Source organism: Bufo bufo, chromosome 11 (assembly GCF_905171765.1).
Source record: "Bufo bufo chromosome 11, aBufBuf1.1, whole genome shotgun sequence".
In the NCBI taxonomy this organism is placed as follows: domain Eukaryota; kingdom Metazoa; phylum Chordata; class Amphibia; order Anura; family Bufonidae; genus Bufo; species Bufo bufo.
This window is the reverse complement of record NC_053399.1, coordinates 90,884,708-90,896,385: the sequence shown is the minus strand read 5'-3', so window position 1 is coordinate 90,896,385 and position 11,678 is coordinate 90,884,708. Positions and strand designations below refer to the sequence as shown.

The window sequence follows — 11,678 nt, the reverse complement described above, 5'->3', positions numbered from 1 at the left end:
TTTATTGCTCGGTCATGCAACTTACCACCCAAATGAATTTTACCTCCTTTTCTTCTCACTAATAGAGCTTTCATTTGGTGGTATTTCTTTGCTGCTGACATTTTTACTTTTTTTGTTATTAATCGAAATTTAACGATTCTTTTGCAAAAAAATGACATTTTTCACTTTCAGTTGTCAAATTTTGCAAAAAAAACTACATCCATATATAAATTTTGCTCTAAATTTATTGTTCTACATGTCTTTGATAAAAAAAAAATGTTTGGGTAAAAAAAAAATGGTTTGGGTAAAAGTTATAGCGTTTACAAACTATGGTACAAAAATGTGAATTTCCGCTTTTTGAAGCAGCTCTGACTTTCTGAGCACCTGTCATGTTTCCTGAGGTTCTACAATGCCCAGACAGTACAAACACCCCACAAATGACCCCATTTCGGAAAGTACACACCCTAAGGTATTCGCTGATGGGCATAGTGAGTTCATAGAACTTTTTATTTTTTGTCACAAGTTAGCGGAAAATGATGATTTTTTTTTTTTTCTTACAAAGTCTCATATTCCACTAACTTGTGACAAAAAATAAAAAGTTCTATGAACTCACTATGCCCATCAGCGAATACCTTGGGGTCTCTTCTTTCCAAAATGGGGTCACTTGTGGGGTAGTTATACTGCCCTGGCATTCTAGGGGCCCAAATGTGTGGTAAGGAGTTTGAAATCAAATTCTGTAAAAAATGACCTGTGAAATCCGAAAGGTGCTCTTTGGAATATGGGCCCCTTTGCCCACCTAGGCTGCAAAAAAGTGTCACACATCTGGTATCTCCGTACTCAGGAGAAGGTGGGGAATGTGTTTTGGGGTGTCTTTTTACATATACCCATGCTGGGTGAGATAAATATCTTGGTCAAATGCCAACTTTGTATAAAAAAATGGGAAAAGTTGTCTTTTGCCAAGATATTTCTCTCACCCAGCAGGGGTATATGTAAAATGACACCCCAAAACACATTCCCCACCTTCTCCTGAGTACGGAGATACCAGATGTGTGACACTTTTTTGCAGCCTAGGTGGGCAAAGGGGCCCATATTCCAAAGAGCACCTTTCGGATTTCACAGGTCATTTTTTACAGAATTTGATTTCAAACTCCTTACCACACATTTGGGCCCCTAGAATGCCAGGGCAGTATAACTACCCCACAAGTGACCCCATTTTGGAAAGAAGAGACCCCAAGGTATTCGCTGATGGGCATAGTGAGTTCATGGAAGTTTTTATTTTTTGTCACAAGTTAGTGGAATATGAGACTTTGTATGAAAAAAAAAAATAAATCAGCATTTTCCACTAACTTGTGACAAAAAATAAAAAATTCTAGGAACTCGCCATGCCCCTCACGGAATACCTTGGGGTGTCTTCTTTCCAAAATGGGGTCACTTGTGGGGTAGTTATACTGCCCTGGCATTTTCCAGGGGCCCTAATGTGTGGTAAGTAGGTAAATGACCTGTGAAATCCTAAAGGTGCTCTTTGGAATATGGGCCCCTTTGCCCACCTAGGCTGCAAAAAAGTGTCACACATGTGGTATCGCCGTATTCAGGAGAAGTTGGGGAATGTGTTTTGGGGTGTCATTTTACATATACCCTTGCTGGGTGAGAGAAATATCTTGGCAAAAGACAACTTTTCCCATTTTTTTATACAAAGTTGGCATTTGACCAAGATATTTATCTCACCCAGCATGGGTATATGTAAAATGACACCCCAAAACACATTCCCCAACTTCTCCTGAGTACGGCGATACCAGATGTGTGACACTTTTTTGCAGCCTAGATGCGCAAAGGTGCCCAAATTCCTTTTAGGAGGGCATTTTTAGATATTTGGATACCAGACTTCTTCTCACGCTTTGGGGCCCCTAGAATGCCAGGGCAGTATAAATACCCCACATGTGACCCCATTTTGGAAAGAAGACACCCCAAGGTATTCAATGAGGGGCATGGCGAGTTCATAGAAATTTTTTTTTTTTGGCACAAGTTAGCGGAAATTGATATTTTTAATTTTTTTCTCACAAAGTCTCCCGTTCCGCTAACTTGGGACAAAAATTTCAATCTTTCATGGACTCAATATGCCCCTCACGGAATACCTGGGGGTGTCTTCTTTACGAAATGGGGTCACATGTGGGGTATTTATACTGCCCTGGCATTCTAGGGGCCCTAAAGCGTGAGAAGAAGTCTGGAATATAAATGTCTAAAAAATTTTACGCATTTGGTTTCCGTGAGGGGTATGGTGAGTTCATGTGAGATTTTATTTTTTGACACAAGTTAGTGGAATATGAGACTTTGTAAGAAAAAAAAAATAAAATTCCGCTAACTTGGGCCAAAAAAATGTCTGAATGGAGCCTTACAGAGGGTGATCAATGACAGAGGGGTGATCAATGACAGGGGGGTGATCAATGACAGGGGGGGTGATCAATGACAGGGGGTTGATCAATGACAGGGGGGTGATCAGGGAGTCTATATGGGGTGATAACCACAGTCATTGATCACGCCCCTGTAAGGCTTCATTCAGACGTCCGGATGCGTTTTGCGGATCCCATCCATCTATCAGTGGATCCGTAAAAATCATGCGGACGTCTGAATGGAGCTTTACAGGGGGGTAATCAATGACAGGGGGGTAATCAATGACAGGGGGGTGATCAGGGAGTCTATATGGGGTGATCACCACAGTCATTGATCACGCCCCTGTAAGGCTTCATTCAGACGTCCGGATGCGTTTTGCGGATCCGATCCATCTATCAGTGCATCCGTAAAAATCATGCGGACATCTGAATGGAGCTTTACAGGGGGGTAATCAATGACAGGGGGGTGATCAGGGAGTCTATATGGGGTGATCAGGGAGTCTATATGGGGTGATAACCACAGTCATTGATCATGCCCCTGTAAGGCTTCATTCAGACGTCCGGATGCGTTTTGCGGATCGGATCCATCTATCAGTGCATCCGTAAAAATCATGCGGACATCTGAATGGAGCTTTACAGGGGGGTGATCAGGGAGTCTATATGGGGTGATCACCACAGTCATTGATCATGCCCCTGTAAGGCTTCATTCAGACGTCCAGATGCGTTTTGCGGATCGGATCCATCTATCAGTGCATCCGTAAAAATCATGCGGACATCTGAATGGAGCTTTACAGGGGGGCGATCAGGGAGTCTATATGGGGTGATCACCACAGTCATTGATCATGCCCCTGTAAGGCTTCAGTCAGACGTCCGGATGCGTTTTGCGGATCCGATCCATCTATTAGTGGATCCGTAAAAATCATGCGGACGTCTGAATGGAGCTTTACAGGGGGTTGATCAATGACAGGGGTGTAATCAATGACAGGGGGGGTGATCAGGGAGTCTATATGGGGTGATAACCACAGTCATTGATCACGCCCCTGTAAGGCTTCATTCAGACGTCCGGATGCATTTTGCGGATCCGATCCATCTATCAGTGGATCCGTAAAAATCATGCGGACATCTGAATGGAGCTTTACAGGGGGGTGATCAATGACAGGGGGGTAATCAATGACAGGGGGGTGATCAGGGAGTCTATATGGGGTGATCAGGGGTGATCAGGGGCTTAATAAGTGACGGGGGGGGGGGTGTAGTGTAGTGTAGTGGTGCTTGGTGGGACTTTACTGAGCTACCTGTGTCCTCTGGTGGTCGATCGAAACAAATGGGACCACCAGAGGACCAGGTAGCAGGTATATTAGACGCTGTTATCAAAACAGCGTCTAATATACCTGTTAGGGGTTAAAAAAAACACATCTCCAGCCTGCCAGCGAACGATCGCCGCTGGCAGGCTGGAGATCAACTCTCTTACCTTCCGTTCCTGTGAGCGCGCGCGCCTGTGTGCGCGCGTTCACAGGAAATCTCGCCCATCGCGAGATGACGCATATATGCGTGACTCTGCGCAGGGCTGCCACCTCCGGAACGCGATCCTGCGTTAGGCGGTCCGGAGGTGGTTAAATTGGCCTTTGAAGAATGGTGTCATTGGTTAGAACGAGTGATTCATCCCAATATGGTAGTCACTGATCATAAGAATCTGGCTTACCTGCAATCAGCAAAACGTCTGAACCCAAGGCAGGCCAGATGGTCATTGTTTTTTAGCAGATTAAATTTTGTGGTCACTTATCGCCCTGGGGTCAAAACGTCAAGGCGGATGCTTGTTCACATAGCTTTCCTGGGGGGGGGGGATTCGGAGGATCCTGCTCAGATTTTGGCTGATGGGGTGGTTGCATCCGCCCTTTATGCCGAACTTGAGGCGGAGGTGTTGGAAGCTCAGGGTGAGGCACCTGATTCCTATCCTCCAGGGAGGTTGTTTGTTCCTTCTGGGCTTCGGCACAAGGTGTTCAAGGAACATCATGATATTGTCCTTGCGGGACACCCTGGGAGCAGATCCACTGTGGATCTTATTTCCCGGAGATTCTGGTGGCCAGGTTTACGTAAAAGTGTGGAGAGCTATGTGGCAGCCTGTGAGACCTGTGCACGTGCCAAAGTGACTCATACTCAGCCTTCAGGATCTCTTCTTCCTTTGTCCATTCCATCCCATCCCTGGGCGCATTTGAGCATGGACTTCATCACTGATTCGCCTAGTTCCTCTGGGAAGACGGTGATTTTGATGGTGGTGGACCGCTTCAGTAAGATGGCGCACTTTATACCATTATTAGGTTTGCCCAATGCCAAAACTCTTGCTCAAGTGTTTATTGATAACATCGTGAAGTTACACGGCATTCCCTCTGACGTAGTGTCTGACAGGGGGACTCAATTTGTTTGGAGGGCATTTAGTACTCGCCTGGGGGTTTAGTTATCCTTCTCTTCGGCTTTCCACCCTTAGTTGAACAGACCAACTGAGCACACTAACCAGAATCTGGAAACTTATTTGAGGTGATTTGTCACTGAGAATCAGGAAGAGTGGTCTTCATTTTTGTCTTTGGTTGAGTTTGCCTTGAATAACCGTTAGACGGAGTCCACTGATAAGTCACCATTTTTTGGTGCATATGGGTTTCACCCTCAATTTGGTACTTTTTCTGGGACCGAGTCCTCTGGTATACGTGAAGAGGAAAGATTCTCTTTTTCTTTGTCATCTATCTGGCGGAATATTCAAATCAATTTAAAAAAATGGGCAAAAGATATTAACGGATGGCTGACAAGAGACGTATGAATGGTCCGGACCTGTGTGTGGGTGATTTGGTGTGGTTGTCCACTAAGAACATTAAGTTGAAGGTACCCTCTTGAAATTTGGGCCCAAGATTTATTGGTCCTTACAAGATCTCTGCCATTATTAATCCAGTTGCGTTTCGTCTCTAACTTCCGCAGGCTTGGAAGATCCATAATGTGTTTCACAGGTCGTTGTTGAAAAACTATGTGGAACCTGCCACCTTCTCTTGTCATGATAGATGGTAATCTGGAGTTTCAGATCTCCAGAATAAGTAACTCGCGCATTCTTCGTGGTTCTTGTCAGTACCTCGTACATTGGAAGGGTTGCGGTCCAGAAGAAAGAATGTGGGTTCTGGTGACTGATGTCAGTGCTAGTCGCCTTTTGAAGGCCTTTCACAGGGCTCACCCTGATAAGGTTGGTCCTGGGTGCCCGGAGGTCACCCGTAGAAGTTGGGGTACTGTCACTGCCTCCCCTGTGAGATATCTGAGAAGATTGGATAGACTTGCGGCACATGAGTCTATCTGACATGTCTTTCTGTGTTTCCTTTCTGTTTGTTGTTGTTGGCAGGATCCCACCTCTCCACAGGTTCTGCTCGTTATCTGTAAAGAGGCTCTATTTAAGTCCGCCTCTTACTGCTGACTTTTGCAGTTGATATTTCCTTCTGGAGTTCGATGCTGGTTGTTTGTGGATATTCTGCTTCCCTCTCATCTCAAGCTAAGTTCCCCTGTTTCTCCTAGGTGTTGTGTTGTTTCTAGGTCTCAGGAAGATGCTGGTCTCTTCACGGTGGAAGGTACTGGCTGTCTCATTCCCCGCTCCATAAGTTAGGGTTTGCGACAGTGTCAGCAGGGCTTGGGTTCCAGCGTATGAGTTCGTTCACCATCAACACTTGCTCATACTGTCAGCAGTCAGGGAGATGCTCAGAGATTGTTAGGAGGTTACCATTCCGTCTTCCCTAGCTTTAAGGCCTAGTCTGTTTTCCTGTCACTGTTTGTTTATTTGGTGCTCCCCTTATCCCCACTTACCGTGACACGTGCTTGACAGCCGTCAGAAGGTTCACCCAGTTGGCAGTAAAAGTTATGTATCTTCCCTGCTTGTGTTTGCTCGACTACCTGTCTTTGGTCAGATGTATCTTGGCACCAACACTGTGTGCCAGAGATACATTTACTTGCCGCTGAACATGGCCATATAGCTCTGGGATGCCCTTCTGGGAGAAATATTTCCTTCCGGGGACCTTCCATTGAGGTGTGCCAATGGGCACAAATTTTCTAAATGCCTCAGAGTCTAGCAGTTTATATAACAGTAGTTGGCGGGCTAGCAGTTCCGACAAGCCGGCGGTCAACCATTGGGCAAGAGGATTATCCAGCGTCAACAAATTTTTACGTTAGAATATTTGGGCCACGGAAGCCTGCCTTTTGCCAGATGAATGCGATGACGGCACGGTGGAAGGTGGAGTGGAGGACAAATGGGAGGAGAGAGGAGAAGGAGAAGAGGCAGGACGTGGAGCGCCGGGAGTGTGGCTTTGTGGGTTTTGACGGCGTTGCTCCCACTGGGCTCGGTGATGGGAGGCCAGGTGCCTTCTTAAGACGGTAGTCCCTAGGTGAGTGTTGAGCTTACCGCGACTTATGCGTTGACAGCACAGGCTGCAGATAGCAACACTATTGTCAGCAGCTGACACGTTAAAAAAGTCCACACTGCGTAGCCATGTGCCGGCATCCTGGAAGCGCCAGATGTGACCGTGTATGGTGGATGGCTCGCGCCAGATACATTTGCAGTCTGCTTTTTGCCTCCTGTGCACTGCGAGTTCTGCCTGCTTCTCCTCCTTCTACCCCATATCTGATGCTCTGTTTCCCTTTGAACTCCCCTCCTCTTCCTCTCTTGTGGACACCCACGTGACATCCATCGACACGTCATCATCGTCACATTCACCACCACTGACATTAGAGATCTCGGAGTAGGCAGCAACAGCGGGGACCTCCGTCCTTGGGCTTATCTGGGTACTGTCGGACCGCTGAGTGGTGGCCATTGCTACCTCCTCTTCCGATGCCAAGAATGGCTGCGCATCGGGAAGGTCTGGGAATGGATGGAAAAATAATTCCTCTGACTCAAGTGAAGAGGTAATGGTGATGGTATTTTTGGGGATGCACACAGCAGAGAGTGAGGAGGGTGCAGATACAGAGGATATAAATTTTTTTCGAGTTTCACCTGTATATATACATCTGAATTCTTTGAACTCATAAAAAATCCCTTGGAGCTCCAATAAAAACAAAACGCCCATACACATTACATAACACACATAAAACAATAGAAAAAATGTAAGTGGTTCCTCTCCACACACTTAGTACTACTTGTTTCTTGCTGTTAATATGCCTTATTGTTAGTATGCACACACACTTTACTTGCTTTCTCGTATTCCTTTGTTGAACAGTAACATCCGGCTCAGCTAAGCAGCCCCACTATCTGCCTTCATCCAAGTACCCAGCTTTCCTCTAACTTAATATCGTATTCACACACAGCTATTCATAGCCACACCATGAACTGTACTAAGAGAGAGAGAAATATATTATACAGGGTGGGCCATTTATATGGATACACCTTAATAAAATGGGAATGGTTGGTGATATTAACTTCCTGTTTGTGGCACATTAGTATATGTGAGGGGGGAAACTTTTCAAGATGGGTCGTGACCATGGCGGCCATTTTGAAGTCAGACATTTTGAATCCAACTTTCGTTTTTTCAATAGGAAGAGGGTCATTTGACACATCAAACGTATTGGGAATTTCACAAGAAAAACAATGGTGTGCTTGGTTTTAACGTAACTTTATTCTTTCATGAGTTATTTACAAGTTTCTGACCACTTACAAAATGTGTTCAATGTGCTGCCCATTGTGTTGGATTGTCAATGCAACCCTCTTCTCCCACTCTTCACACACTGATAGCAACACCGCAGGAGAAATGCTAGCACAGGCTTCCAGTATCCGTAGTTTCAGGTGCTGCACATCTCGTATCATCTGAAGGCAATCGTCTATGCTGTGAAGATACGAGATGTGCAGCACCTGAAACTACGGATACTGGAAGCCTGTGCTAGCATTTCTCCTGCAGTGTTGCTATCAGTGTGTGAAGAGTGGGAGAAGAGGGTTGCATTGACAATCCAACACAATGGGCAGCACATTGAACACATTTTGTAAGTGGTCAGAAACTTGTAAATAACTCATGAAAGAATAAAGTTGCGTTAAAACCAAGCACACCATTGTTTTTCTTGTGAAATTCCCAATAAGTTTGATGTGTCACATGACCCTCTTCCTATTGAAAAAACTAAAGTTGGATTCAAAATGGCTGACTTCAAAATGGCCGCCATGGTAACCACCCATCTTGAAAAGTTTCCCCCCTCACATATACTAATGTGCCACAAACAGGAAGTTAATATCACCAACCATTCACATTTTATTAAGGTGTATCCATATAAATGGCCCACCCTGTACATTCAATCACCCATTTCTGGAAAATAATGCACCTTCTTCTTATTTTCTCTCCTACAAAGAGAAAGTTATACAGATGCAAATCTTATTATTCAAGACAAAATATAAAAAATTGCATATAACAGAATAACAAAAAGCAATACAATGCCACATGCACTTTATTCATTATATAAGGGACATCTGCTGTACATGTCAGGTGTCAAGTCTTCAAGTTGACGCTGCCTTGAGTCCTTCCATAGCAAAGCTCCTTAATAGCACCTTAGTTATCCTCCCAAAGGCTACAATGGGGAGGACTTAAAAAAAAATAATAATAATTCAAATCACTTTCTTTTCCACATTTTAAAAACAAACAATAATAAAAATAAAAATAGTATCACCGCATCCCAAAATGCACAAACTATTAAAATATAAAGGTGTTTATTCAGTACTGTGACCATGGAATAAATGGTATCAATGAAAAATATACTGTAGATCATCCAACAAAAAAATAAGTTCTTACACAGCCTTGTAGACATAAATATAAAAACAGTTTTTGGGACAGAATATATTGATGCAAAGACAAAATTTTTATTTTTTTTGTTTTGATTTTATAAATCTATTAAAACACAAGAAAAACTGTAAAAAATTTGTATTGGTGTAATCTTACTGACAAGCAGAAAAAGTTAGTTTTACCGCATACGGAATGCAATAAAAAATAAAACCCAAAACTATGGCAGCATTGCAATATTTTTCCATTTCTGCCCCATATAGATTTTTTTTTTTTGCAGCTTCCCACTACACTCTCACTATGCAATATTAAATGGTTTCATTAGAAGGTACAACTTGTCCCACAAAACATAGACCCCTCCAAACCCTCAGATGACTATATAAATGGAAAAATAAAAAGTTATGGATCCTGGAAGGTAGGGAGTAAAAAACAAAATTTAAAATAACCCTGAAAATTGCTGTTAGGAAATTAGTTTATATATCATTTTAGATGAGTCAAAGATTTAGAGATCGAGACTGAAGTATTATTTTTAACTATCCATCATGATCATAATTCAATCAAATGTCGAAGCACTGAATTTCACATTTTGGAAATAAAATTGTGTTTTATTGTGCATTGCTTTTCTGATGGCTTTTTTAATATCCTTGTTCCTAATACTGTAGATGATAGGATTCAACATTGGAGTCACAACTGTGTAGAGGATGGTCACCACTCTGTCCTGCTCTGCAGAAGAAGCAGATCTAGGGTGTAGATGCATAAACATAATGGTACCAAAGTAAAGAGATACAACTAGTATGTGGGAACCACATGTCGAGAACACCTTTTGCAGTTGCTTATTAGTACGGATCTTTAAGACAGTTATGATAATGCATAGGTAGGATAAAAGAATTAACAAAAATGAACCAAGAATAACTATAGCACCGGAGATGTACTCTGCTAACTCATTGAGTCTTATATCTTGGCAAGAAAGTCGAAGGAGTGGAGGCATTTCACAGAAAAAGTGACTAATAAGGTTGGACTTACAGTAGGGGAGTTGAAAAGTTAAAAATGTGAGAATAAATGAGTTTATAAAACTTATAACCCAACATCCAGTGACCAGACCTATGCACAGCCTCCAGTCCATGATTGCTCTGTAATGTAATGGATTACAGATAGCAGTATATCTGTCATATGCCATGACAGCAAGCAGAAGACATTCACTGCCACCAAGAGCCAAATGAAAATACATTTGTGTCACACATCCCACAAAGGAAATACTTCTGTCCTTGGATATTGTGTTTAATAAAATTTTAGGGACTACTGTTGAGGAAAAGCAGATGTCAATTATTGAGAGGTTACTCAAGAAAAAGTACATGGGGGTCTGAAGTCTGCGGTTGAGAGTAACAACAGTTATCAGCAGGACGTTTCCTGATAGGGTTATCACGTACATCATCAAAAACATCAAGAAGAAAACAATCTGAAGTTCAAAAATATCTGACAGCCGCAGAAGAATAAAACTTCTTACCAACGTTTGATTTCCATTGTCCACAGAATTGTCCAACATAATTTTCTTTTTTGGGGGGTGAAATTCAAAATTGTTTTAACTTAAATACATTGATTTACCTTTCCAGTTGATGCATAAAGGGTCAATTACATTGTGAACTCTACTTAAAAAGACCAATGTCTTTATGGCAGTGGAATATTGGCACTGAAATCCTAAAAATCTAGATAAAAAATTTGCAAAACACCAGGTTTACTTAGCCGTACTTAGGCCTTACTTTTATAATGGATTGGGAAAAAAAATACTTGAAAATAAAAAAGTACAAAACATTAAAGAATATGAGAACAGTAAAAAGAACACTTTACGGTACTTCCAAGTTGCCACAGGATAGGAAAATATACTAATATACTGATTGACCTGGTCTTGATGATACTATTGGTAAAGATAAATTCTTGGAAGATTTCTCCACCATTAAGTCTGATAGATAACACTGGTCAGGAGATGTCCACCATTTCTGTAGACATACAGAATGCCATGTCAATGAAGCTGTGGATGTAACTAATTCCGATGGAGGTCTTAAATACTGTTCTATAACTATTTTCTAGCAATAAGCACAATTAAAATGTTCCAATTTGTTTAGCATAAGTGTTGGTGACTTGGGAGCCTAATTAGCCACACATTTTTGTCTTTGGATAGAGGTTATCAAAATAAATTCTTCAGGGCCTTTGTGGTCATGTTTAGAAAACAACCACAATAAAAACTTATTTAAGAAGAACTTTTAACCTAGAGACGGGCAAATCTGTTTGTACAAGACGAACCCAAAGCTTTTCAGGGTCACTACGGACGAATCCAGTTAAACAGCGCACAGCACCATTTTACTGCACCTGTTGGCTGGGAAAAAAACTAACATGACCCTGAGAGAACTTCAGGAGAAGGGCTTGCCCTGATTGGCTCAAAGGCTGACAGACAGCCTGGATGAGCCAATCAGTGCTTCAGCAGACAGGGAGGTGCCCTTGCAGAACAACCAGAACATCATTCTGTGTTGGGCTGTGAATGAGGATG

General features: G+C 42.7%; 1 protein-coding gene across 1 annotated transcript; it reads right to left on the bottom strand.

The window, feature by feature from the left end:
- Nucleotides 1–9,689: 9,689 nt before the first annotated feature.
- Nucleotides 9,690–10,679, bottom strand: LOC120981554 (olfactory receptor 1020-like). Its single transcript, XM_040411091.1, has one exon. It carries the CDS (start codon nt 10,677–10,679, stop codon nt 9,690–9,692), a length of 990 nt encoding a protein of 329 aa, XP_040267025.1.
- Between the last annotated feature and the right edge of the window lie 999 nt (nt 10,680–11,678).

Coding starts and splice junctions, on each gene's coding strand:
- LOC120981554 (XM_040411091.1), bottom strand. CDS start 10,679: ATGTTGGACAATTCTGTGGACAATGGAAATCAAACGTTGGTAAGAAGT.